The 24,032-nt window shown below is 43.8% G+C and overlaps 3 protein-coding genes across 4 annotated transcripts; all 3 read left to right on the top strand.

Annotated features, from left to right (window-relative positions):
- The first annotated feature begins 561 nt into the window (after positions 1-561).
- hoxa3a (homeobox A3a) lies at positions 562-10,876 on the top strand. 2 transcript variants are annotated; one of them, XM_008300284.1, is made up of 4 exons: positions 562-628; positions 2,009-2,069; positions 5,865-6,444; positions 9,052-10,876. In XM_008300284.1, the coding sequence occupies exons 3-4, from the start codon at positions 5,982-5,984 to the stop codon at positions 9,846-9,848; spliced, it is 1,260 nt and encodes a 419-aa protein (XP_008298506.1). In that variant the 5' UTR covers positions 562-628; positions 2,009-2,069; positions 5,865-5,981; the 3' UTR covers positions 9,849-10,876. The 2 variants fall into 2 exon arrangements, with proteins under 2 accessions (XP_008298506.1, XP_008298507.1); XM_008300285.1 differs by lacking the exons at positions 562-628; positions 2,009-2,069 and adding an exon at positions 3,568-3,918.
- A 2,923-nt stretch (positions 10,877-13,799) lies between these two features.
- Positions 13,800-16,360, top strand: LOC103371071 (homeobox protein Hox-A2a). Its single transcript, XM_008300289.1, has 2 exons — positions 13,800-14,726; positions 15,293-16,360. Exons 1-2 carry the CDS (start codon positions 14,363-14,365, stop codon positions 16,006-16,008), a joined length of 1,080 nt encoding a protein of 359 aa, XP_008298511.1. The 5' UTR covers positions 13,800-14,362; the 3' UTR covers positions 16,009-16,360.
- Positions 16,361-20,164: 3,804 nt separating this feature from the next.
- On the top strand, positions 20,165-21,629 carry hoxa1a (homeobox A1a). Its single transcript, XM_008300290.1, has 2 exons — positions 20,165-20,771; positions 21,250-21,629. The coding sequence occupies exons 1-2, from the start codon at positions 20,165-20,167 to the stop codon at positions 21,627-21,629; spliced, it is 987 nt and encodes a 328-aa protein (XP_008298512.1).
- Positions 21,630-24,032: the final 2,403 nt, after the last annotated feature.

Here is a 24,032-nt window from a genome sequence, read left to right on the forward strand (position 1 = left end):
TGCGAATTATCACGCTGCAGTGCAAACATTCTGGTTGCAGCGCGGCTCAGGGCTGCGTCCGCACTTGAAACTCAGCATAATAGAGCAGGATTAGCTCTTTGAGCCGCTAACAGGCACCAAATATATGGCACTTTAAAACTGACAGAGCAGCCTTTTCCCTCTGAATGGGCGACACGTGGAAAAAGCTGCTTCTCTGTGAGAGGCTCGCTCCTCTGCCAGATACATTGCAGTGTCACATACCCCTCTTTTTTCTCCCTCCAAACTGATCCGTTTCTCCTCAGGGGCAATGACTGCCTCCATTAATGATTCACGGGCTCAAATAAAAGGGATTTAAGTTGACGTTGCGTCACGTGAGCGGGGCGCATAATACTGCGCGGTGTTATGGCACTGGGAAGAAAACCGGAGCCCCGGTCTGGCCATATGATGCAGATTATATGCGGGTTACCCCCACTTTCCGTGAGGGGAGTCCTGGCTTTGTAGTTTTGTTTATCGAGGGGAGAAAAAGAAAGTAGACTGACAGAGACAGGACCCCGGGTCTGTGGATGTATTCTGCTGTCACGGACGGATATGTTTTTCCACGCGGACAGAGTCAGAGCCCGAGCTTTGGGAGGATGGATTTTATTTTGAGGTATTTCCTCCGATTGTTCATTACGGTCGTGAGTTATTGCTGCGCGAGGCAGAGGTCAGTAAAACGGGTCCAGGGTTTTTGCAGGGCGAGAAAATAGACACATATCAAGAAGCTATCGATATTCACCACATCTGTTAATATCTCAGATTCGTCATAGTTATCCAAGCGAAACATAATCACACCTAAATGATTTATAAACATTCTATAAAGATAGCCATTTCAGAATTTGTTTGAGCCATTAAGACTGAGGCATTGTTCCATTTACTGCTTCCTAGACCAACATTGTAATAAATCCGTCATTAATTCCAGTGGAAACTTAGAATAGAGGAGGAGAAAATGAAATATTTCTTCTTAAATTGCATCTTTAACAACGTGCCATTTGGATAAATAGGCCAGCGTTGCCGTTTGTAAATAAAGCAGCCATTTAAATACCGGCTTGGAAGAAGAAGAAAAAAAACCCAAACAGAGCGCACGGGGCTCCAAGGTGCAACTTGTCCTATAAAACAAAACATCTCGTGTCTTTACGTGTTTTTATTTTGTATTTTTTTTTCGTGCGTAAATGATACATCAAGATGAGCTCCATAAAAAGTAGGGGAAAGCGGTGGGGTTGTGTCGCTCCGCCAGGGAAACGAGGATATAATGGAAGACGGAGTGCCATCCAGGACCGTGCGGCCGCGCTGAGGTCACGGCGCTGCTGCTTGATTTATGGGCGCGGGGACTTGGGGAAGATGGTGCGAGAGAGCTAATGACTATTCGATCCGTTTGTGGAGGAAAATGCTCACAGGCCAGCAGGGAAACAACAAACACGTTATTTGCATAGGGCAATTTTTATGTTATTAGCGATATCATGTTGATACGCAGCGATATTTGTTTTGCAAAACGGCTTTTGTCGAATAAGAATCCACAATGCATCATTTATTTATGCATTTTATTTATTATCTGTGTATATATTTTGTTAGTCTTGTTTTATCTAAAGATCCGTACATTTTGGTTGATATTTTTGCCTTAAAAAAATGTTTAAAGTCATTGAGATTTCATGGTTCATTGAAGCTGTGAAGATACTCATTCTTTAATATCGACTTGAGTGCATGTGTGTCTAAATTTAAATCCCCCAAAAATATCTTCAAGAAGGTTACATAGAATTTTACAAGATGTGTTTATTTACCAGACGGTTCTTTTGCGCATTTTTAAAACACGGGCCTAAACATTTACGCATAATAACAAAGGTCTTATCACATCCTGTATATTTAAATTTTGCTCCCATGTCTTGAACTCTGGACTTAAAATAAAAAAATCACTCAAGTAGAATTTACAGAACACGTTCAAATGTTGGATTATCCTCCGAGAAATTGAAAATACTTATTCCCCTCCTCGTTGCAGAAATCCATTCCAGTAAACTCAGGCCAGCGTACGGTCTCGGAGACACCTTGAACTGCCTTCGGTAAGTCCATATATCTTTATTGATTTGTGTTATGAATGCTTGATGGTGATATCCTTATTCAATTTCTAATAAGTACCACACACGCCCACCAAAGCACTGGCAGGAATAGAGAAGCAGCCTATGGCTTGTACGTTTCCTTGTAGCAGCAATACGAGCAGCCCGAGAGCAATAATTCCTTCTCTTCCACTTGTCTTTGTGGTGTAATTTGTCACTATAAAAGTGACGAGGGGAATCGCAGCACTTGGAGCGGTGCCTTACTCATTTCAAAAACTACTTTCTGTGAAAGCCATCTGCTTGTAGCTGCTATAGTTTGTTGCACTGAAGTTTTTAAAATGTTTTTTTTCCTTTATCAACATTTTAGTTTTTTTTTCTCTCCCACGTTGTTTTGCGCCTTATTACGCACGGCAGTATGCAATGACTTTTAACCCTCTCCTCAGGGCCAAATTAAAGAGAAAGACGAATCAGCATTTCAGCAAAACACAAAGAAGTAAATAATTAAACAAAGTGGCTACTTTGGTTCGTGAAAGAAAAAAGCAGAGTTAGCGAAAAAAAAACATCCACACGCGTGAATTCTTGTCCCACTCAACCTCCCACGCCGTCCGTGTGTTCTACCTTTTTAATTGTGTCATTTGAATTTTGTCCCAGAGCCTGAAACCAGCAGAGAAGCTGCAGCTCCGGACGTGTTTACGGCCTGGGGAAGCTGAGAGGAACATAAATCTATTTTTTTTTCTTCCCTCAGTCTTTCTTTTTGGCTGCAAAAGACAGCATTACCACGCAGAGGGATTCCCCCTGCTGCCGGCTCTCTTCTCCCCTGTTCCTCGCTGCATGTCCTCCGATTTGCCTTTTGGTGATGAAACTTCTGCCCATTTTTCACACCCTGTTCCTGGAGGGGTTCTCCGATGATGTATAAATATATCGAACACAGCTTTGATCTGCAGTTGTGGTTTCTAATCCTAAAGAATATGTATAATTCTATATTCTTCATGCCAGAAGCCTTGCAGGGAATATCTGGCGAAGAAATGAGAACGTATTCTTGCGTCCTTGTGCCAAAAACACTGAATCATATGCAAAAATGCGGGTTAATGATTAAGCCGCGGATAGAAGCCCTTTATGTCCCATGGAAATGGAAATGCAGCATGGTCAGCGCCTGATTATTCCTTTGTATTCTTCGTCTCTCTCCAACATCTCAGCCGCTGGGCTCATAATTCCACTACAGGGCGCGGAGTAAATAATAACAAAAAGATTTAAAACACTTTAGGGATGGACTCTGTCATTTGTAACGTTGTATTATTATTTTTTTTCCTAGACGCACTACCTCATTTGGTTGGGGGAGGAGGAGAGGCAACCACTTGATTTGAACTGGCTTTCCAAGGCGCTACTTCATTTGCATAATTTTTCTTGTCTATGGTGACGCTCTGGTTCGGGGCAGTTCACTGGTGACTGCATGGTACTGGTGAAGGATCACATAGTCCAGCATAGCCTTGGCTGAGTTTAATATTGCTATGAAGCCCTGGCCATTGCTCTATAGCATGACGATAAATTCAATCTTGGGGCCAGATAACTCTTATCTCGCTGACCCGACTGCTCACGCCTGCTTTCGTAATCTCGGTTTACCCATCCACGTCGAGTAGAAGAAAAGGAAAAGGAAAAAAGGAAAGGGGCTTCTCTCGGCTCTTCCCTTTTTGTTGTGGCTGCTAATGCCTGGTGTATGGCAGGGCGCAGTCTCCTACTGCTGCTTCTCCCAGTCAGCCCTACCTTTAAACTTTTCTCTGGATTACTGCTTTGATCGATTTCGTCGCTGAATGAGAAAATATTGCTTGGTGCTCTGCATTCGTCGTAAGAGGATAAGGTAAGCAGGCCAGAAATAGGCTCCCTCGGTTGTAAATGGCGGAGTTTGTGTGTCGCGCGGTGATTTATCACCGTATGACTTAGATCTCGGTTCAGGAAGAGTTCACACACAGTCAGGCAGCCCAGATTTCTCTAGCGTGGAGCAGAGGGCTGCGCACAGAGCTCAAGTCTGTCTTTTGTCTCTCGTTCTCTGCATTTATGACTATCGCAGTGGCTCGCCTGGAGATACACACCACAAAGCTTTCTGGTATCTTTTCCAGGTCATCATGAGTGCACGTATATCGAAGACACCTTCTTTCAGCCTGCGGTTTTAGCTGCGTTTAAGGACATGCTGAGGGCTCGTTTTATACTGATTTTCTTCTTGTTATGCACGGCTGCACAAACCCACAGTTGCTCGATATATTCGTTTTCTTTGTGCTCAGTTTACGAAAATGCATCCTAGTTGTATACCTGTTTGTGGACTATGGTGTATCTATACAATATAAAATAAACAAGTTCTATTTTTGTTGCAGCTTGCAGGAATAAAAGTGATATTTTTGGGGTCACATTTACTATCAGACAGCAGGGCCTATTATTTTAAGCGGTTACAATCTTAATGGGCTTGCATGCAATATTTTGATTGTATTTATTTTATTTTTATTCAGTGTTTTTATTTGTTGCCCTGATTAGGACGATGGACATTTTTCAACCCAATCTAAAGTGCAGACAAACGAAATCATGCATGATTTGAAAATGGATAGAGAAAGGTTCAATTTTACTTCTATTGAAAAATTCTAGATTTGATTAGAAGAAATTATCATTATTAATATTATTATTATTACTATTAATATTATTTGTAGTAGTAATAGCGGTTTAAACTGCATTTTGGGATTTTTTTAAACATGGCGAATCCAATGCGCCACTATTTCATTAGTAATGTCATATTATAAAATATTTCCTTAAACTGACCTGTGGATCTGTGTCTCCTATGGTTTTTAGTTTCCCAGTAATCCCCCTGGTTACCTGCATGAATTATGGTGCTCTAGCAGCAGGCTCTAGCTGTGCCATCCGCGGGTTTCTGTCCGCCTGAGTACCGGGCTTAGTCGTTCACCGGGCCGCTCATTCCGAGCAGCCAGTCCCGGCCCACTGACCCCCCATATATCACCGCGACGGGCCGCCGTGCAGACAGCACCGACAGCAGCCATTATTATGGGCCTGCAAGGAAAGGTTCACACCATGGTCATGGAGATGCACGGATGCCCGCCCGGTTTTTCAGGTTTCCTCGGGGCCCTTCCATTTATCTTGCAGCATGCAAGGAAAGAAAGAAAGAAAGAAAAAAAGAAAGAGAGAGAGAGAATGCGGTTGTTTATGTTTTGCGCCAGGTGGCCGGGGAAGCACACTGAAGTTTATCCTGTTAAGTGAACGAGATTTTTTTTTTTTCTCTAATAGTGAAAAACAAAAAAAAAATGGGTTAAAAGTTTTGGGGCCACACTGAATGTTTTCACCTGCTGCTCAGGAAATTAGATATAGTGTTGACAGCCCTGTTGGTGGAATAACATTGTAACAGAAATATTATTTTCCTGTGTGGTAACCCACTAACAAGCTATTTCCACAGGACGCTCTTTGCCTACAGCATTCTCTCTATAAGTTGCACTGTAACTATATTCGGTTTCATTGTAAATCAGCTCAAAGATTTAAAATGTCACGCAGTTTCTTGTTAGGTTTCAAAATGATTTGGCACCCTGAAACGCTTTTGAAAAGATTTTTTTTTCCATGTTGTTTGGCACAGATGGTAATACAAGGTTAGTGCGTGCCTTTGTGCCCTGTGTAAGCCATAAGGTAAACGGTAATAGTCTACAGAATTGTTGGCCCTATCTTGCCTCCATAGTCTCTAGTGTCAGGTCTGTATTGAAAAGTAAGATGGATCGCCACCATTTCTTCTCCTCACAGTGCTTCTTGTAACCCTAGGTTCACCCAAGGAGGCCATTGGCGGAGAGGCGTCACGTGACCACGGGGTGCCAATGTTATTCTACAAGGGTGTCAAGACCCTGTCAGTTTCTGAAATAAATATTGGGAAACGGCGAGATGCAAAAGGCAACCTACTACGACAGCTCCGCAATTTACAGTGGCTACCCATATCAAAGCGCAAATGGCTTCAGTTATGATGCCAATCAGGTCCAATATCCCCGGGCCTCTCATGTGGAAAGTGAGTACCATCGACCTGCCTGCTCCCTGCAGTCTCCTGACGGCTCCGTGGCTCTGCAGAAGCCGGGGGAGATGGCGGAGAGCTGCGACAGGACCACAGCCATTCAGGCGGCGCAGTCCAAGGTTCATCCCGAAAGCAATCAACCACAGGTGCCGGTGTCAGGCCCACCCCCTCCCTCACAATCCCCCGGTGCTATCAGCCAAAACACAAGCAACGGGTCCAGCCAGCCCAGTGCCAAGAACGGCTCCCCGACCTCCAGTGCTCGCGGCAAACAGATCTTCCCCTGGATGAAGGAATCCCGTCAGAACACCAAGCAGAAACCAACCAGTAGCTCCAGTTCAGGTACTAACAACCTAAACGCTGCTGCTGCTGACACACACAAAACTTGATAGCCTCTGACCAGCAAGCTACATGAGTTTGGCTGAGGGAGGATACAGTAAACATGGGGTGCGGGTGGGTGGGGTGGACAGGTAAAGGGTTAAGAGGAAGGGGCAGGCAAACCACAACCGGACAATACTTTTCCTGGGAAGGTTGCAAAAGTTCAGTTTTCTGGGCTGATGTCAAAGATGTGTTAGTTTTACTCCATCATTTTAAGTCACTTCTTTGTAGTATATATTACATTGCATTATACCTGCATTGCTCCCTAAAGTTATTCAGGAACACCAGCCAAGAATGACTACAGTGTAATCAACAACTCCCTCAAAACAACAAAGACACAAGTGTAGCATTTACTGAATCCACATCCTGTAAGGATTGGGTCACGTTGTCTTGCAAATTCCTTAAAACCTTATATACTGTACAAGTAGTATAAGGTAGTAGACTGTGTGCCACATTACAAGTAGATCCCACCATTTGTCGTCCCTGTGCCCTGCGGCTGACCTGTCCCTACTGTAAACACACATCTCCACTGATCACATAATGTTCCCGGAGAGACAACAAACAAACACACACAACAGTTGTTTCAGTTTGTCCTGCTGTTTTGATTAGAGGAAAACTTTGGGAGGGGGGCCGGACAGGGGGTATTTACTTAAAGCTAACCGAAATCTAGAAATGCTCATCTTCCCATGACCTAAATTCTGTAGGCATTTCAATAAGGGTTCAGGTTATATTCCATTGCAGGAAAAAATAATGATAAAAAAGTAGTGTGCCTTGATGTTCGAGAAGGTCCGTTTTAACAACTAGTCAAAGCGGAAAACATGAAGGCACGTTTTACGCACACAAAGACACAAGTCAGATCTTGCTGTTTAGATGGGAGGAAAACTTGGTGGGTCTTTTTTGTAAATCAAGTCATTTTAATCCAAATAGGGAGTCTCCAAAAGTAGCTGTTGAAAATACAAGTAAATATAATGCTTTACGTGTATTCTATTTTTGTTTATGTTTAGAAAAGGTTTTCCCCTTTTTTTCCAGTTAAGGAAACCCCTTTACGCACATTTTACGCATATATGCAAACCTAATCTGACTGTTTTATTGGAGAACAACGTGGCGACCCGGGATCTGGGTTTGGGGTATTTCCTTGCATATGAATAAAGAAAAAGTTCAGAGATGATCATCTTTCTTTAACATTCATATATCTTTCAAATTTTGGTGTGTAGTTTTCTACTCAAGTTAACTTGTCGTCTTTAGTAAACGTTGAATATGAAAAGCAGTATTGCAGCCTTCATTGTGATATATGTGAGTTAGCTGTTTTCATCAGGGTTTAGCTTATGTGTAGCAACCCCATCAAAGTACTAAGATTTATGAAAAACTCTTTTATGCACGTTTTACGCAAGAAAGGATCCAGATCCTGCTTTGACTCGAGGTAAACTCTGTGGGTCGGCGTTGTGTTTTGGAGCGTTTACACAGAGCAAGTCGAAATATTCAGAAACGTTCGTCTTTGCTTGGACCTCTTATTGCAATCAATTGGTTGTTTCTAATTAGGTTTTAGGTCGTTTGTAGTGAGTGTTAAAATGCAAAGCAGTGCGGGTTCAATGTGTATTATGCTTGAGAAGGTGTTTTGATTAGTTTGAATAATACGTGGAGGTGCTAACATTTATTAAACGTCTTTTACGCACGTTTTACGCACGTACGCACGCCACACTCGCGTATGTTTTGCAACTCGTGCCTTATATGAATCAAGCCAACTAGGCTTTTAAAAAATTGATTAATAAATAATCATTGTGTTTTCACATGATTGCCCTACGTACATTCAGTATGATGCACGTGATAACCTCTTTCATCTGTGCAATAACATAATGGGTCAGGTTATGTCATGTTGCATTCCTTTTACTCCAGGTTTGGGCGACAGGTAGTGAAATTTATTAAGTGTTGGCCGCCTGCCACAACGGTAAGTAGACCAACACCTTGCTATTCTGCAGCCAAGCTCCAGCCTCTTAAGCTTATCAGTAAGGGCAAGGCGAGCTGTTTTATACACCCCGAGGAATACATAATGCTTGTGTTTGCATTATGCGTGTGCCACTGTGTGACTATGGGGGGAGAAGAGGGTCAGAATGTTTTAGTAGGAAATCTGAGGTTACCTGGTTTCATATCAGATACTGACCTACTATTCTGCACTTACATTTCTTGTTTTGCAGTTAGTGTAGCGTGCACAGGCAACATCTCTACACATTGATTGTTAATTGTCTTATGGAGCCCTGATGATAACCCCTGTGCTGCACAGGAGGGAGCAAATTTATCAAAATGTTGAGATGTTTGTAACACACACGTACGTTAAGGGGGAGGAGGAAGAGGCGATGATTAACACCCTGTATTTAAATGGCCATATTTATCTAGTAAACTGTTTCATCACCACCAACGCCCCCTCCTGATCGTGGAGAGTTTCACTATCAGCTGTATGTGCGTGTATTGTAACACGAGTTAACTTTCACTCTCCTGTCTTTGCCTCTCTACCTCTTGCTGTGTGTGCCTGTAATGGATTACTGATTGACATCCTCCTCTCCTTCTCCCTGACAGTGGAGAGTTGCCCCGGAGACAAGAGTCCTCCGGGGTCAGCAGCATCAAAGAGGGCCCGGACAGCTTACACCAGCGCCCAGCTCGTGGAGCTGGAGAAGGAGTTCCACTTTAACCGGTACCTCTGCAGACCCCGGAGGGTAGAGATGGCCAACCTGCTCAACCTCACGGAGAGACAGATCAAAATCTGGTTCCAGAACCGCAGGATGAAATACAAGAAGGATCAGAAAGGCGTGGGGATGATGCCTTCTCCTGGCGGACAGTCCCCGCGGAGTCCCGTTGGCCCGGCCTCCGGCGGTGGCGGCGGTGGGGGAGGCGGATACCTCAACTCTATGCATTCTCTCGTAAACAGTGTACCATATGAATCCCAGTCGCCGACTTCTTACAATAAACCTCATCAAAACGCATACGGTATGGCAACGTCATACCCCCCTCCTTTAAACAACTCCCTCAACAACTGCCCGCCCTCCCAGAAGAGGTATCCCGGGACCGACTCGGCCACGCCCGAGTATGACGCGCATCCCCTCCAAGGCAATGGCAACTACGGGACGCACATGCAGGGCAGCCCCGTTTATGTCGGCGGAGGTTACATCGACTCAATGCCTAATTCTGGGGCCTCTGTTTTCGGTCTGACCCACCTCCCGCACCCACCGTCCGCAAACATGGAGTACAATGGAGCAATCACAATGGGCAACAGTCAGCATCACGGAGTGTGTGATCCGACACCGACGTACACAGACCTAACGTCGCACTACTCTCAGGGAAGAATCCAGGAAGCGCCCAAACTGACGCATCTGTAGCAGTGGCGCTGCCTGGATCACTCCGCCCATTGTCTTATCCACCTCCAGACATATTACTGCTTTGTTTCTGCGCCTCCTCACGGCTTCCACCTTCTCTCTGCTTTTGTTTATGTTTCCTATAGTTTGATGTGTGAAGTAGCGTAGGATAAATAATCACGACTTGCTTGAATTTTTCTCTATTTGCTCGTGTCATTGTCTCACAAAGACCTTTATCTGGGCTGTAGGACGTCTAGAGCGGGCGGGCGGGAGGGAGGGAGGGAGGGATGGGGGACACAGTATATGCATAGGCCTATTTAATCTTTTTTTTTTTTTTTTTTTTTTTTAAATCTTGTTTTAAAATCGAAACTCAAACAGGGTATTATGAACACATGTTATTCATTTTTTTAAATGTGAATTTGTCCGTCTTTTATTTATCCGCAGTTGAAGAATTGTGTTTTTTTTGCATTTTGTTGCACTTGTGTAAGGATCCTCAAGAGCCACGAGTTGGGATTATGAGGGAAATACATTTTCAAAAAAAGAAAAAAAAAAGAAAAAGAAAAAAAAAACAAGGGGTCATGAGCTTAACAGGCAAACCTCCCTTGCTTTTATTTTTTTTGTTCTATTGGACTTTCTAATGTTATTTATTTTGTTCGGTGTAAAGAGAAAAAAGAGTCCTTTAGTATTATTTGACACCCCTCCATCTTTGTGTGGGGAGAAGGTTGGTGGAAAAATGAGCGTCTCGGCCCTTTTCTTCAGCCCATACATGTAGTCTGCAGCAGCTCCTCAACGGGAGCAGCAGCGAGCCATGTTGCTATTATAGGCTATGTTTCCATTTTTTATTTTCTTCTTACGAGGAGGTGTTTTTTTTTTTTTTTTTTCTCAGCGAATGTAAAATCAATCAGTCATGCAATAAGGGTGGAAAGAAGGACACACGTTTCTTTATTGAAGAACAAAGAAACAAACATCTTTTTTTTTTCTTTCGATGTCATACATTCCATGCTGCTCCAGTTCGAAGAAATAAATAAAAGAATTGAAATATAATGAAAGTATATCCTTTCAGTTTTAATTCAGACTTCCCAAAAGGATTCAATATGGTCACAAAATTAAATACAAGACAGTTATGCATTTCTTAAAAATTGAAATATAGTCCAAACATGACTATTTGTTATTAATATTACATGGTGTAAAAACCTGAAGGTGAAACATCTGAAATATATGTTTAGATACCTGGCAATACAAAAAAAGACTAATAAGAAAAAATATGTGCTGTATTTTTGCTCCCACAATAACATGCAATCATTAGCCATAATTATTATTCAGTAATAAAAAGGGAACTGGCTGCAGATAAAATATTGAATAATGGCTACTTGATTTTTTTTTTCTCCCTTCTTCTTGATTCGACGTGTAGAAAACTCTCGGGTGGCCCTGCTCCCCTCCTCTCATCTGCGTGGGCACATCCATAATAATAAAAATGTCACCCGGGCCCTTCTGGAGATTCTGCAAGAAGACAACAAGCTAAATGAGAAATCGTTTAAAAAATAATTCCCTGATACGTTCAGTCAGTCAAAGCCGGTCAGAGAGGATACAGCCTGAACTGGAATCATAACGGAGCTTATTTGTGTCATTATTCTGCAGATTTGCAGACGCCAGACAAAAGCCAGTTCAGTCCAAACTACCTCGGCTATGATTCAGGTTAGAGCACTGGAACTGATCAGCGAAATTATGAAAAAAAAAACGGCAGTATTCTCAAGTGTGTGTGTTTTGCTATATTGCATGCAAGGTGGCATTGAAATTCTACATTTTTATGTCTTATTTTCTGTTCATTTCAATACTTTTACGCATTTCCAAATTTCCAAAATACAAAACAGACACATCTGGAGCTACAATACTCATGTTTTGTCTTGTAATTGAGGCAACATTTCTGCAAAAAATTCTTATCCTCAAGCCTGCGTGTTTAACAGTTTTCTATCTTTCTCTTCAAATGAGCAAAACCATTTTTTTCCAATGATGTTTTTATGCAGTTGCAACATGATTTGTAATCTGATTTGTTCTCGCTGATTTCGCACAAAAATCACTTTGAGCCCAAACTGATTGATATATGCGGGCATGAACATTACAAGGCCTGACATATGGTTAGCAGGGAAACCTAGAACAATTGAACCATGGTGTGTCACAGCAAAAAAAAAAAAAAAAGCTGATGCATTGAGTATTTCTGCATCCAACACAGACACACACACCATGAGAGAAACACGCGCACACGCATACACAGCAAGATAATGATTTGACCCATATGCGTTATACCCAGGTAGCACATAAATAGCGTTTTAACTGAAACAGAACACTCGTGTTTCTTTCATTGCATTTAACTCCGTGGGAAAGTGGTCCTAAATCAATCCTGCTATAAAGATAAGTGTGTAGGACAGGCTGGGGTCCACTAAATGCCGCCACCCACTCCTTTCCTCGCACACAAAGCCTGTGCGTAATTCCAAAAAAGCCATCCGTCTCTTCCCCTAGCAACTCTGTCCTTCACCACACAGTCTGGTCCGCTCACAAACCTGCTACTAAAACGAAAAAAAGGAGAGTAAACGCAGTTGTGTAAAAAGAGCATTCACAATTCAAACATAAAAGCCAGGTGGAGAAGCTGCTTCGCCCTATACTCACCGTTGGCGCGTTACTGCCCTCTCAGAAAAAGGAAACGGTCGCATCTTGTGCAGCTGGATTCTTATTTGTCTTTTTAAAACATCCCTCCAGCGACAACCAGGCTCTAACTGCGAACAGAAACTGGTTCTAATCTGAGTGGCCAGTGTTTCTCGCCGCTTCCTGGCTGCATTTGATCCGGGGGAGAGTTAGAAGCCTTAAATGTGTTGTGAGGGCACCGAGCTGTCAGACCTTTTGGCGAGTAAGATTGATCGCGCACAGGCTTCCAGGACTCTTTGTTTGGTATATAAGCAACAAACTGAGAGAGAGGCCTTCCACTTCTCTTCTTCCTTCTCCTACTCACTAAGCCTGATTTTTCTTCTTCTTCTTTTTTTTTTGAATGAAAATACAACATGTACTTGCCTGACGAAAAACATCCCAAATGTGGCTTTCACAGATTATTCTGGAAGAGCTATGAAACCAAACACGGCGGGGAAGAGCAATTCAATAACACCCCATCTACATAATAACGCTGCAAATGGATTCGTTGTAAATGGTCGATTGTAACTGTGTTGATGTTTGCTTCGTTGCAATTTCAGGTGGGACTGATAATGGAAATACAGTGGGAAGCCTTTCTCAGCACTGTAGCCAGCGTCCCTCCAATAAATCCTGCTTTAGCCTTGTGACTTCCCACTATTAACATGAAAACAAAACCATTTCCAACACTGGGATGACATTTAAGAGAAGGCAGGAATTATTGTGGCTTTTAGTTATCGAAAATTCGCACTATTGGCAACCACAAAAGAAACAAGCCCCTGTGTGTTTATTATGGTGTTTGAGAGGAGGTGCACACACACATGGGCGCGCATGACCTCGTTATAAAATCGACCTTTTGTGGAATAAACGAAAATCTTATACGTGCCTTAATATCACGTCTTTACAGTTTGCATAAATAGCTGCATAATACAACAATACTGTTTGTGGGTGCGCATGTGTGCGTGTGTGTGTGTGTGTGTGGCCGTTTTACAAGTTTCTGCACAATAGCTGTAAACGTTAAACTGCTGTTATGGGATGAAATGGTCTGAACGTGTCATATCCGTCAGTATTAACTGAATGGATGGGCTTTTTATTGCAACACATGCCAATGGACGCACTGCATATGTCATTATTATGCATCTTTAAAGACCCTCATGTATTCTGGTGTCTCCTCTCAGTGAACAGACTGGATTGTTGGGGTTTGTTTCTGTCGAGAATATCATTTTTTGGGGTTGTTTTTTTTCTCACCTCTGAAGTCTGACTCTTGCCTATATGAATAGCTACTGGCGTGAAATGTGTGTGTGTGTCTGTGTGTCCTGTGTGTGTGTGTGTGTGGTGTGGGGGCGTTCTCGACTGACATCCTCAAACAATACGAGAAAGAGGAGTGCACGAATCCGCGCACCCTAGGCTGGGCTCCTTCCCTGTAATAGTGAGCGTCAGCCATTCTTAAAAAACACATTTTGTAGCTTAGTGGACTGGACTGGAGGGGCGAGAGGAGGATAAACTCAGCGGACAAAGATGTAAATAAAAACAGTCGTCCCCCAGCTGAGCGCGGCGTTCTTCACCAAGAGTTTTTGGATCAATCAGGCAGACAGTGGCTTCTTTTGATTAAACCCCAAATTGTCATTGGGCAGAGGTAATCATGTGACAGGCAATTCGGTCCAATTTCAACCTTGTCTCCATGAATTCAATAGTTTAATAGTAGCTCGGTCCCCACACGGCCGTAATCAGTGAAATAGAAAAAAATACACCACCAGGAGATTTTTTTTTTCTTTAAATGATTTTTTCTTTCTCGTCATCACTGAGCCGCAACATTTATAAAAATACGCGTGCAAACTTTCCTCGGCTCTCAGGGAGCGGAGATGAATTACGAATTCGAGCGAGAGAGCGGTTTTATCAATAGTCAGCCGTCGCTTGCTGAGTGCCTGACATCTTTCCCCCCTGTCGCTGATTCATTTCAAAGTTCATCAATCAAGAGCTCGACGCTTTCACGCCCGACACTGATTCCTCCTCCCTTTGAGCAGACCATTCCCAGCCTGAACCCGGGCAGCCATCCGCGGCACGGCCGGCCCAGACACAGCCCCGACGGATGCAGCCCGCTGCCCACCGCCTCTTTACCCCCGGAGTACCCCTGGATGCGGGAAAAGAAAGCGTCAAAGAGGAACCACCTGCCGACTTCCAGCGCTACTACCATCTCCAATGGACCTGTGTGCTTCTCCCCGAAAGGTGGGTGATTTCAAACTAAGGAAATCTTTACTATCTGTTGCTAAACTGATTCCCTACAAAGGCCCCTTCCTGGAAGAAAAAAAAAAGGCTTTGGTGTAGTTTATTCTGGCAGATATATGGTTATCACTTTGCTGTGATTGTGTGTGAAGCAAAGAAAAAAAAAAGTTTGGGTAAAGTTTGGTGATGTAAGATGATTTATTCCCCGAGCCGAAGCAGAGTTTTGATGTGTGACAGTAATGAAGAGTGATGGAGTGCCTTTGCCGACGAGGGCAGCTGGAGCATTCATTAGTATCCCACACCAGCCTGGACCTCACTGCTTTAATACTGTGTTTGGTTCAGGCTCATGCTGGACGTTATTTTCAGTTTTAAAAAAATACAACAATCATCTTTTACGCAGTGATGATTTGCCATAAGTGTGGGTCAGTGGCTCCAGCGGCCATTTTGCTGCAGCATGTTATGAGCTTCTCTCTGGTGGGTTGTGATAGCCTTTAAGATTCACGGGCAGCTGAGGGGGTTATGTAACCTGCGTTTTAATCCCACGCTACCGCCGGTTGCTTGTTTTCCAGGCTCGCCTGAGATCGTGGAGAGCGGTGGGGGAGGAGGAGGAGGCTCCCGGCGGCTGAGAACCGCGTACACCAACACGCAGCTGCTGGAGCTGGAGAAGGAGTTCCACTTCAACAAGTATCTTTGCCGGCCGAGGAGGGTGGAGATAGCGGCCCTGCTGGATCTGACCGAGAGGCAGGTCAAAGTGTGGTTCCAAAACCGGCGCATGAAGCACAAGCGGCAGACGCAGAGCAAGGAGAACCACAACGGGGACGGAAAAGGGCCGGGCGCCGAGGACGGCATCCACAGCGACGAGGAGGACGAGGGGCCTGTGTACGAGCAGAGCGGGGCCCTGCTGGAGAGAGATACCTGCTCCTTTCAGAATAACGCGCAGCAGCTCCACAATGGAGAGTCCATGAGCTTTGCTGCTGCGCCGCTGAACAGCAATGACAAAAATCTGAAACATTTTCCCAACCCGTCACCCACTGTTCCGGGCTGCATGTCAACAATGGGCCCCGGCTCGGCATCTGGCCCGGACAATGGCGACAGTCCCCCGGCCCTGGATGTTTCTTTACACGATTTTCAACCTTTCTCTTCGGATTCCTGCCTACAGCTCTCCGACGCAGCCTCGCCGAGCCTGTCAGAGTCTCTGGACAGCCCCGTGGACATTGCTACGGACAGTTTCTATTTTTTCTCGGAGTCTCTAACTACAATCGACCTGCAGCATCTGAACTATTAACTAAAATCAATCATAGTAACTTTCTTTTTTCCCCCTCTATTCTCTCGGAACAATAAATATCAGGCTACGACGGTATTAACTCTGATGTTATTTGTATATTCGGCACATTTATTCTGTTGATATTTGACTTGACGATTAATACAAGGTAAGGAAATGAAATCACTGAAATAGCTTCTACTCAAACGTGGCTTGTAATTACCATAACAAACTTGATCTCTTGGAATGGAAATTATGAGTGTATGTGAATAATTATACAATATTAGGCCTATGGAACCTGGTCGTTTTTATTTTTGTATAGCTTCCAATGTCTTGGATATTTTTGTTAGAATACAATTAACTTGCTACAATCTTTTTTTCTGGTGTTTGAGTCGTTTCTTTTTCTTTTTCTTTTTTTAAATTCCAAACGGGATATTTATTTTTGCTGTTGCTTGAATTATTAATGTGGAAAATATGCAAACATTTTAAAAATACAAAAAAGTAGGGCAAAGAACGATGAGACATTATGCAAATTAACAACAGGTTGGTAATGAATATAAATAGACTAGTTTGCATTCAGTTGCTAAACACACACACTTGTTTGGATTTTACTTTAAATGTAGATTTTAATTTAAACACAACTTTGGTTATTCTGGTGACAGATTAAAAAAAAAAAAAAAGAAGAAGCCCAGTTGTTTATGAATGCAAACTTTACTGGTAAAACTTTTTTAATATCAGGAAAATTACTTAAAAATATCTTTTAAATGATACTTACTATTTTTAGAGCAAAATAGGAGGATTTGTTTGGTTGAAATGTCCTGAGAATTATTCGCAATTGCACAGAAAAGTAAACACTAATTTATGCTGCAGAGAGAAACACTAAAATAGATTGTTTCCATTTTCACCTTCAAATTTAATACTTTTTTTTCCTTTCTCTTTTTAGAGAGAAAAAGCAAATACGCCAGCACGGATCTTTGCATGACAGGGCTCTTAACATTGTGTGCATGTTGCAGGCAAATACCCGAGCCATGTTTGCCTTCAGGAGCTCATAAATCACTCCGTGGCATGAATGAGACGGACATTAAGGAGACCAATTGTGGCGTAATGTGCACAAATAAAACCCCACTTACATTTTCATACGGGACTCCCCAATTCCTGGACTAAAAAGGGGGCTGAGTCTCCACCATCATCTCTGCATGCGTTTGGTAATAATTCATTTTTATAGCTTGTTTAAACACGGCTCTGGCTCGGCGACAGCAGCAGCAGCAGCAGCAGCAGCAGCAGCGGTAGCAGCCTGCTCAGGTTATGAGCCTGCACTCTTTCCCTTGTGTGCTCAAAGTAGCCCAAACTCAAAACAGACTGCTGCTGGACTAGATGTGATTTATCAGACATATAATTACTAAGAATAGCTTGCAGAGATCATCACGGTGGCTTACTTTATCAAGGGAGGAGGTGTTTGGGGGGGATTTTATATTATTATTGGAGCAGCAGTTACTGTTGCACTATAAAGTCTTTACTTCAATAGAGGGATTATGAATAATTTTGCACTGTTTTATTGCACTTGATTCGACTTAAAGGAATTCCTTATTACCTTTGTGCACGGTTTAACTCAATGTGTTAGTCCAGTTTAACAGATTTGTGTGTGAAAATGGCACAAAACAACCACCGGTTGCGACGCCAGCCTGCACGGATCGATTCACAAACTCATCTACACGTGGCGAAATTCATAAGCTCGAACGTTTATCGAATAATCTGGAAGCCATAAGCAGCTCATCGACTGGCTGGACATTAGCCTACTGGGCAAAGTGGCGTGCGTGCATGTAAGTGTGTGTGTGCGAATAAAGGAGAAGGGGGTGGGTAGGTGAGTGAGTGTGTGTGTGTGGGGGGTAAAAGTGGGGGCAGATCTTGTTCTCCTGCACTCTGACTAACCACAGGGCGAGTATAACCGAATCATTCCGAGACAGCGCGCCTTTTCTGCACACATGTGTTGGACACAAAGAGCCAAGAGAGCTCCCGAGGCCTGGCGAAGTTTCCACAAGGCAGGCAGGGCTGGATCCACTGCGCCCACTCACTGCTATTGCAGAGGCAGCTGGGAAGACAGAGAGAAGGGAGAGGGCTGGTGGAGGAGGTGGGGGTATTGACCCCACTGCGCTTTTTTTTATTCCCCACACTGCTGGCAAGTTTGCATCACCTCTTGAGCTTGGAGTTATGAAAACTTTAAATATCCAAACTATTTTGAGTACAGGCTTTTCATATTTAACCTTCTATCACATCTAAATGAGTCTAAAACTACTGGTGGGGTGGAGGTAAAATGAACAGAAAAACTCACATTGCAGTCTAAATTTCTACTAAAATAAAAGTGCAAAAGTATTAACTACAAAGTTTATTATAATAAATTAAAAGTAAAAGTACTTATTTGGCAAGGGAATGCCCCTGCAGGTGTAATATTGCCACATCACATTTTATATAATTAGATTATTAATACTAATAACATCTAAGCAGGATGTATGCATTGTTGAATTAAAAGTAAGGCATAAACACTGCAATATTTCTCTCTGACATGTAATAGAGTAAAAGTATGAAGTAATACAAACCACAAATACTCCTCAAAGTGTCTAAAGTGCCTCAAAACTGTTCCTGAAGTAATCCTGCTTTACTTAACTACAATCTATCTGTGCGTAAAAAGGTTCTTGGATAACTAAAGCACCAACAAATCGTAATATAAGCTACAAATACTGTCTTTATGCATTTCTAAAACTCCAGAAGGCATTTTGGGTGTTTGACCACATACAGCCTTTGGGGGCGCTCATCCCTCCACAGCATCTCCTCTTCCTCCCTCCCTCCTTCCTTCCCTCTCCCTCCCCTTTTCTTTCCCTTCCTCAGTGAGAGGTTGGGCATCTGCTCTCGCTGCCGCAAGTCTCCCACGCACACTTTCCCCTCGGCTCTCCCTTTTACTCGCTGCTTTCCGTGGCCATTAATTTCTCCAACAGCTTTATTTGATGAACTTAACAGGATAATCAGCCCACACTCGCACCTCGGGCTACGCAGGGCGCATTAGCTGCACGACGCATTATCAGATCATTTGATCACTATACATGCATAATGAATACATGTGGGAGTGGAAATCAGGGCAGATAGCAAACCCTGTGACCGAGGAGAGAAAAGAAAAATTAATACCACATCATCTTAATGTTTAATGTGTTGTCTTGTCGTTTCATCACCTGTGACCCCCCCTCTCCCTGCGAGCACCGAAACGCAGCCAAACAGTTCTAATGCAGCCTTGCCGGGGAGACAAAGTTGTTTAAAAGAGTCTTTTTTTTGATGCAACTGAAGTATTTCCTGTCTGCATCACGAGTGAAATCTTCTTGCCTGTCTCTCACTGTCACACTGTGACAATATTTGCTGAGAAAATCCCTCTCAAGTGTTCAAGCGTGAAACATTTCGCATCGGAATGGGACAGTGATAGCCCACAGATAGCCTGTGGCAGTGGCACTCACATTCTAAGACATCAATCCATCCTGCTGAGAATGACACTGCTATACATATGACATCACGGCTGTTATGCGCGGGCGAATACAAGCGCTCAAGGAGGGCAGACGCATGCCCGAGTGCGCGCATACGCACCAACACACACACACAAACACACACACACATCCACAGTTATTCTCGTCTGTGTTCCAAAAATACCGTACCTGAGGTCAGAGTGCCGGGTCGTCCTTATGGTGAGGTTGGAGAGGGTGAGACGTTAATCTCTCCCCCCGGTGGGAGAGAGCGCACAGCGGGGGTTTCACAAGACGCCTCGCCGGCAGCAGCCCTCTCTTCATGCGACCCCGGAGCTGTCCACCGCCGTCTGCCTCCCAGCTCATTGTTTGCTCGGCCAATACATTAGTGACGACGCGCGTCACCTTGATCGACGAGCGCTTGGAATTTAAATAGCCACTCAAACACCAATCTGTCACCGGCCGAAGGGATAAGGACAAGTACCTCACTGGCTGACCCGGGCCCACGTGACAACACCCGTTCATTGATATCGGGCCGTGCACCCCCCTCCCTCCTCTGATAAGCACAGAGTATAGGTAAAGGTTGGCACGGTCACTCAGGGTAAGAGGGGGAGAAAGGAAGAGACCAGAGGGTGTCTGTGCAGCGGACGGTCCCTCGGTCCCGGTAGAACAATGCTACAATGAGCAGCTTCTTAGACTACACGGTGATGAGCGGTGAAGGTGGCTCATGCTCTGTCAGGGCTTTCCACTCGGACCACGGGATTACAACTTTCCAGTCCTGCGCGGCCACTGTCAACAACTGCGGGGCGGATGACCGTTTCATGGCGAGCAGGGCTTCTCCTGACGGCATCCCTCACCAGCCGGGGTCATACCAGTCTACTGCGAGCTCTCTGGGTCTCTCCTATGGGGCCCATCCGGCCTGCAGCTCCAGCTATGGAGCCCAAAGTTTCTGCGCTACGTATAACCATTACGCGCTCAACCAGGAAGTAGACTCTACAGCTGCATTTCCCCAGTGCGGCCCACTGATGTATTCGGGTAACATTTCTTCCTCAATGGTCTCTCAGCACCGCCACAGTTACAGTGCCGCCCCCCTGGGTCAACTGCAGTATACCCACGCTGCCTATGGCGGCGGGCACGAGCAAGCGACCCCTTATCCTGGGTGCTCTAACCCGCTGTCACCGCTGCATGCAGCTCATCTGGAGGCTTGCTGCTCACCTCTGTCTGAAGGCGCATCGTCTGCACAGACTTTTGACTGGATGAAAGTTAAGAGGAACCCACCAAAAACAGGTGGGTGCCAAGTGGAGTGTGTGTGTATGTGTGTGAGAGAGAAGGGGGTAGTCGTGGCACAAAGTCTGTAAACACAGCTGGCTTGTAAATGGTCCTAACTCCTTGAAGTGGAGTGGTGTCAGGCAGTGCTGCCAGATGTTTCCTTTATGGCACACTTTAGTGACATGAGAGTATAAACGCATCTATGCCGATGTATTAACCGTAAATGTTACATTCTAGATCCTTCCAGAGTTACCTGATCCACTTAAACCACAATGCATGCATCTGTGATATCTTTTAGTATCTTTTAAGGCCTGTGCTGCTTCTTGTTTCAGAGCAGTTGATGTTAATTGGCTGCTGCGTAAAAGTTCCTGCAGCTGCGTAAAAGTTGATTCCTACTGAGAAGGCACAGGAAGTTGTCTCTTTGTTAATGTGATCAGACAACAAACAGTTCAGTCTATTTCCACACGTTCACGGTGATTTGTTCCCCTGTCCACAGGAAGGTCTGGTGAGTACGGTTATGCTGGTCAGCCGAACACAGTTCGAACCAACTTCACCACCAAACAGCTGACTGAACTGGAGAAAGAATTTCACTTCAACAAGTATCTGACCCGGGCACGCCGCGTTGAGATTGCTGCTGCACTGCAGCTGAATGAGACTCAGGTGAAAATTTGGTTCCAGAACCGGAGGATGAAGCAGAAAAAGCGGGAGAAAGAAGGGCTGCTGCCAGCCAAAGCGCTATCCTCAGATCCGGGGGAGAGCATTCAAGAGAAAATGGACGATGCAGCATCTGAGAAGTCTATCTCAGCCCCATCCACTCCTTCTCCCACATCGTCCACGTTGTCTCCCACGGGGGCTGATCCTTACTCCTCCAACTGAGGACCAACTGCCTCTTTACCTCTTTGGGCCACGGCGGCCTGTATATACCAAATTTCATACCAAGTGTATCAAAGCCAAAGTCTTTGTTGATGGATGCCATTTGTGGACATTTATGATGAGTTAATGCACTATTTGGGAACTTTGGACAATAATACGGACCATTTCTTGGCTATGGATTTATTTTATATTGTGTAACGTGTTTGCAAGAACAATAGCACTGCTGTCCAAATAAGTGTAGGCCATGGTTTAAAAAGTGTCCATTTGCTTTTGAAGTTTGGGGTAAAATTTGCAATTCGCCACGATTAAGTTGGTGCAGGAGACACACGGTGCCATCCTTATACCTGCCCCTGACCAGTGCTGCTAAACGTGCCAGTGTCAAGTCACAAATCTGCACACACAAACAAATACCTCAAATGTGCCAAAGTTGTGCATCCCGGCCACATCCGGTCTGATTGCACTGGATGCGTCAATTAGGCATCACACAATCAACGAGATGACCTCGTTTATTAATCGTTGCTGAGTGCATTGTTATAGTAGCTCCTTAATCACTGTCACTTCTGTGTTTCAGGTCTCTGTGTGTCGACTGTCTGAATGTCTATTGTGTGAGATTTGCATGATGCGTAATGCTTTCATGTGTTTTTAGTGGGGCGCTGAGTTTTATCAGTTGCGGAACAGGTCTCTCATGGCTGTGTATGTTCCAGGCTTTTATCTGCAAGCTATTTAATCCAGTGGAGCACATACAAACTGTTTTGTCCAGAGAAACGTTTACGGGTCAATCATGTGTATTAAAGTGCGTTTACCTCTAAAAGCTTTTCCTCTGTGTCATTTCTGAGGGGAGAGACAACGTTAGGGAGACTTGAAAGTTGATTTTAAAGCAAATATTCGCTCTAAATCTCTTTTATTTGGGTTTTGCAGACAGAACAACAAACTTCGGTCCGTTTCTCAACGTCCAAGAAGCTGCACGTGTCTGTTTTACTCACCCCAGAGTCTCTAAATGTATGCGGCCGTGCGCGCTCCCGTCCCTGGGGTAAATAGTTATTGGCATAATAAAGGCATGTTTATCCATGGAGAAGATGAGAGCGCGGACGTCAGCGTCATTTGTGATGACAACCTTATCGAGCTCTCGGCTTATTGAGGGGACAAAAAAGAAACTCTATTGATTAAAACATCGAGGTTAGGCTATCGACAAGGATGGGGCCCCACTGGTCCTGTCAGCGTCAACTCCTCAGCTCTCCAAGTTACATGGAAGTGTCATCATCCCCACCTGATGACAAGATGAAGAGTGAAAACTTGCAGCACTGAGTGTCACAAAGTCAACAATTGCATGTGCACAACATTGTTTAAATTTTAAAACGATTTCAACCTCTGTTTTGAGCATATTTGTAAATATACTTTTTAGGAATAATGATTTTTAAACTGCTGTCCATGACATTGTCTTTAAAATCAACTTTGCGTTTCTAAACTGGACTGAAAACTGGTACTTTGTTGAATTCTGTTGTAGCAGCTCTATTCAAGGTAACCTAAACTAAAGGAGTCTTTCCTGATTCTTTAGTTGTTTTAATTCCTGGTGTGCAAGATGCGAGTCCATCCTACCATAAAAGGGCAAAGAAACGCCGAAAGCGCCATGATTAATGAGCGACATTCACCTTTGCCGTGGATCCACCTGCAGGAGCTGGTGTATATGAGCTGCGGAGCCCCGCTGAGGCTGCAGCGGAGGCTGCTCAGTCCAATTCAGCAACAACAAACAGGGAGCAGGAGAGTAAGTTATGTGGACAATCTCTCTTTTATTAATCTGTGGTCCATTTATTTTCTAGGTGCATTGTGTTTTTGTGTATTGAGGACAAAGTGTGTTTTGTACAAAACCTGACAGGGTCAGTTTGGGAACTAGGGACACCCTCATTTTGTTGTTAGAGGAGTTGTTTCGGTGTAAATAGTTAAGTATGTACACAGACTTGTTGCTCAGGGGCCTGTTAGTGAGGCCAGACTGTCTGAGAGCTCAGGGGTCAAACGTTAAAAGATGTTTATTGACTCTGTCTGTATAAAAACAGAATTATTTTGTTTCAGTAATATCAGTAATAAAAAAAAAAACACAATGTTCAGCAATAGCATTTTATAGTAATATTGATTTGTTTATTTGCTTTTTAAACTTTTTAACAGGTGATTTTATATATATTATTAAATGATACCAAACGAAAGTTAGCTACACCGTTTTAATAGATTGTGATTTTGTGTTTGTGATTTTATTTTATTTTTTGTTGGCCAAATTGTTAAACACATTTTTAAATTGTCACAGGTTTGTTGAGAAACAACCGAATACGCCATGTGATTTAGATGTAAAATGCAAAACAACTGAAGTACTTTAACTATTGTGGTCACATTATTTTTTGACAAATGAATTTAGAT

Source organism: Stegastes partitus, unplaced genomic scaffold (assembly GCF_000690725.1).
Source record: "Stegastes partitus isolate 25-593 unplaced genomic scaffold, Stegastes_partitus-1.0.2 Scaffold1520, whole genome shotgun sequence".
NCBI classification, from domain to species: domain Eukaryota; kingdom Metazoa; phylum Chordata; class Actinopteri; family Pomacentridae; genus Stegastes; species Stegastes partitus.

Bases quoted from the DNA above. Each gene is read 5' to 3' on its own strand.
- hoxa3a (XM_008300284.1), top strand. From the start codon at position 5,982: ATGCAAAAGGCAACCTACTACGACAGCTCCGCAATTTACAGTGGCTAC. The intron at 6,445-9,051 runs GTACTAACAACC...TCTCCCTGACAG, and splicing joins AACCAGTAGCTCCAGTTCAG to TGGAGAGTTGCCCCGGAGAC.
- hoxa1a (XM_008300290.1), top strand. From the start codon at position 20,165: ATGAGCAGCTTCTTAGACTACACGGTGATGAGCGGTGAAGGTGGCTCA. The intron at 20,772-21,249 runs GTGGGTGCCAAG...CCCTGTCCACAG, and splicing joins GAGGAACCCACCAAAAACAG to GAAGGTCTGGTGAGTACGGT.
- LOC103371071 (XM_008300289.1), top strand. From the start codon at position 14,363: ATGAATTACGAATTCGAGCGAGAGAGCGGTTTTATCAATAGTCAGCCG. The intron at 14,727-15,292 runs GTGGGTGATTTC...CTTGTTTTCCAG, and splicing joins TGTGTGCTTCTCCCCGAAAG to GCTCGCCTGAGATCGTGGAG.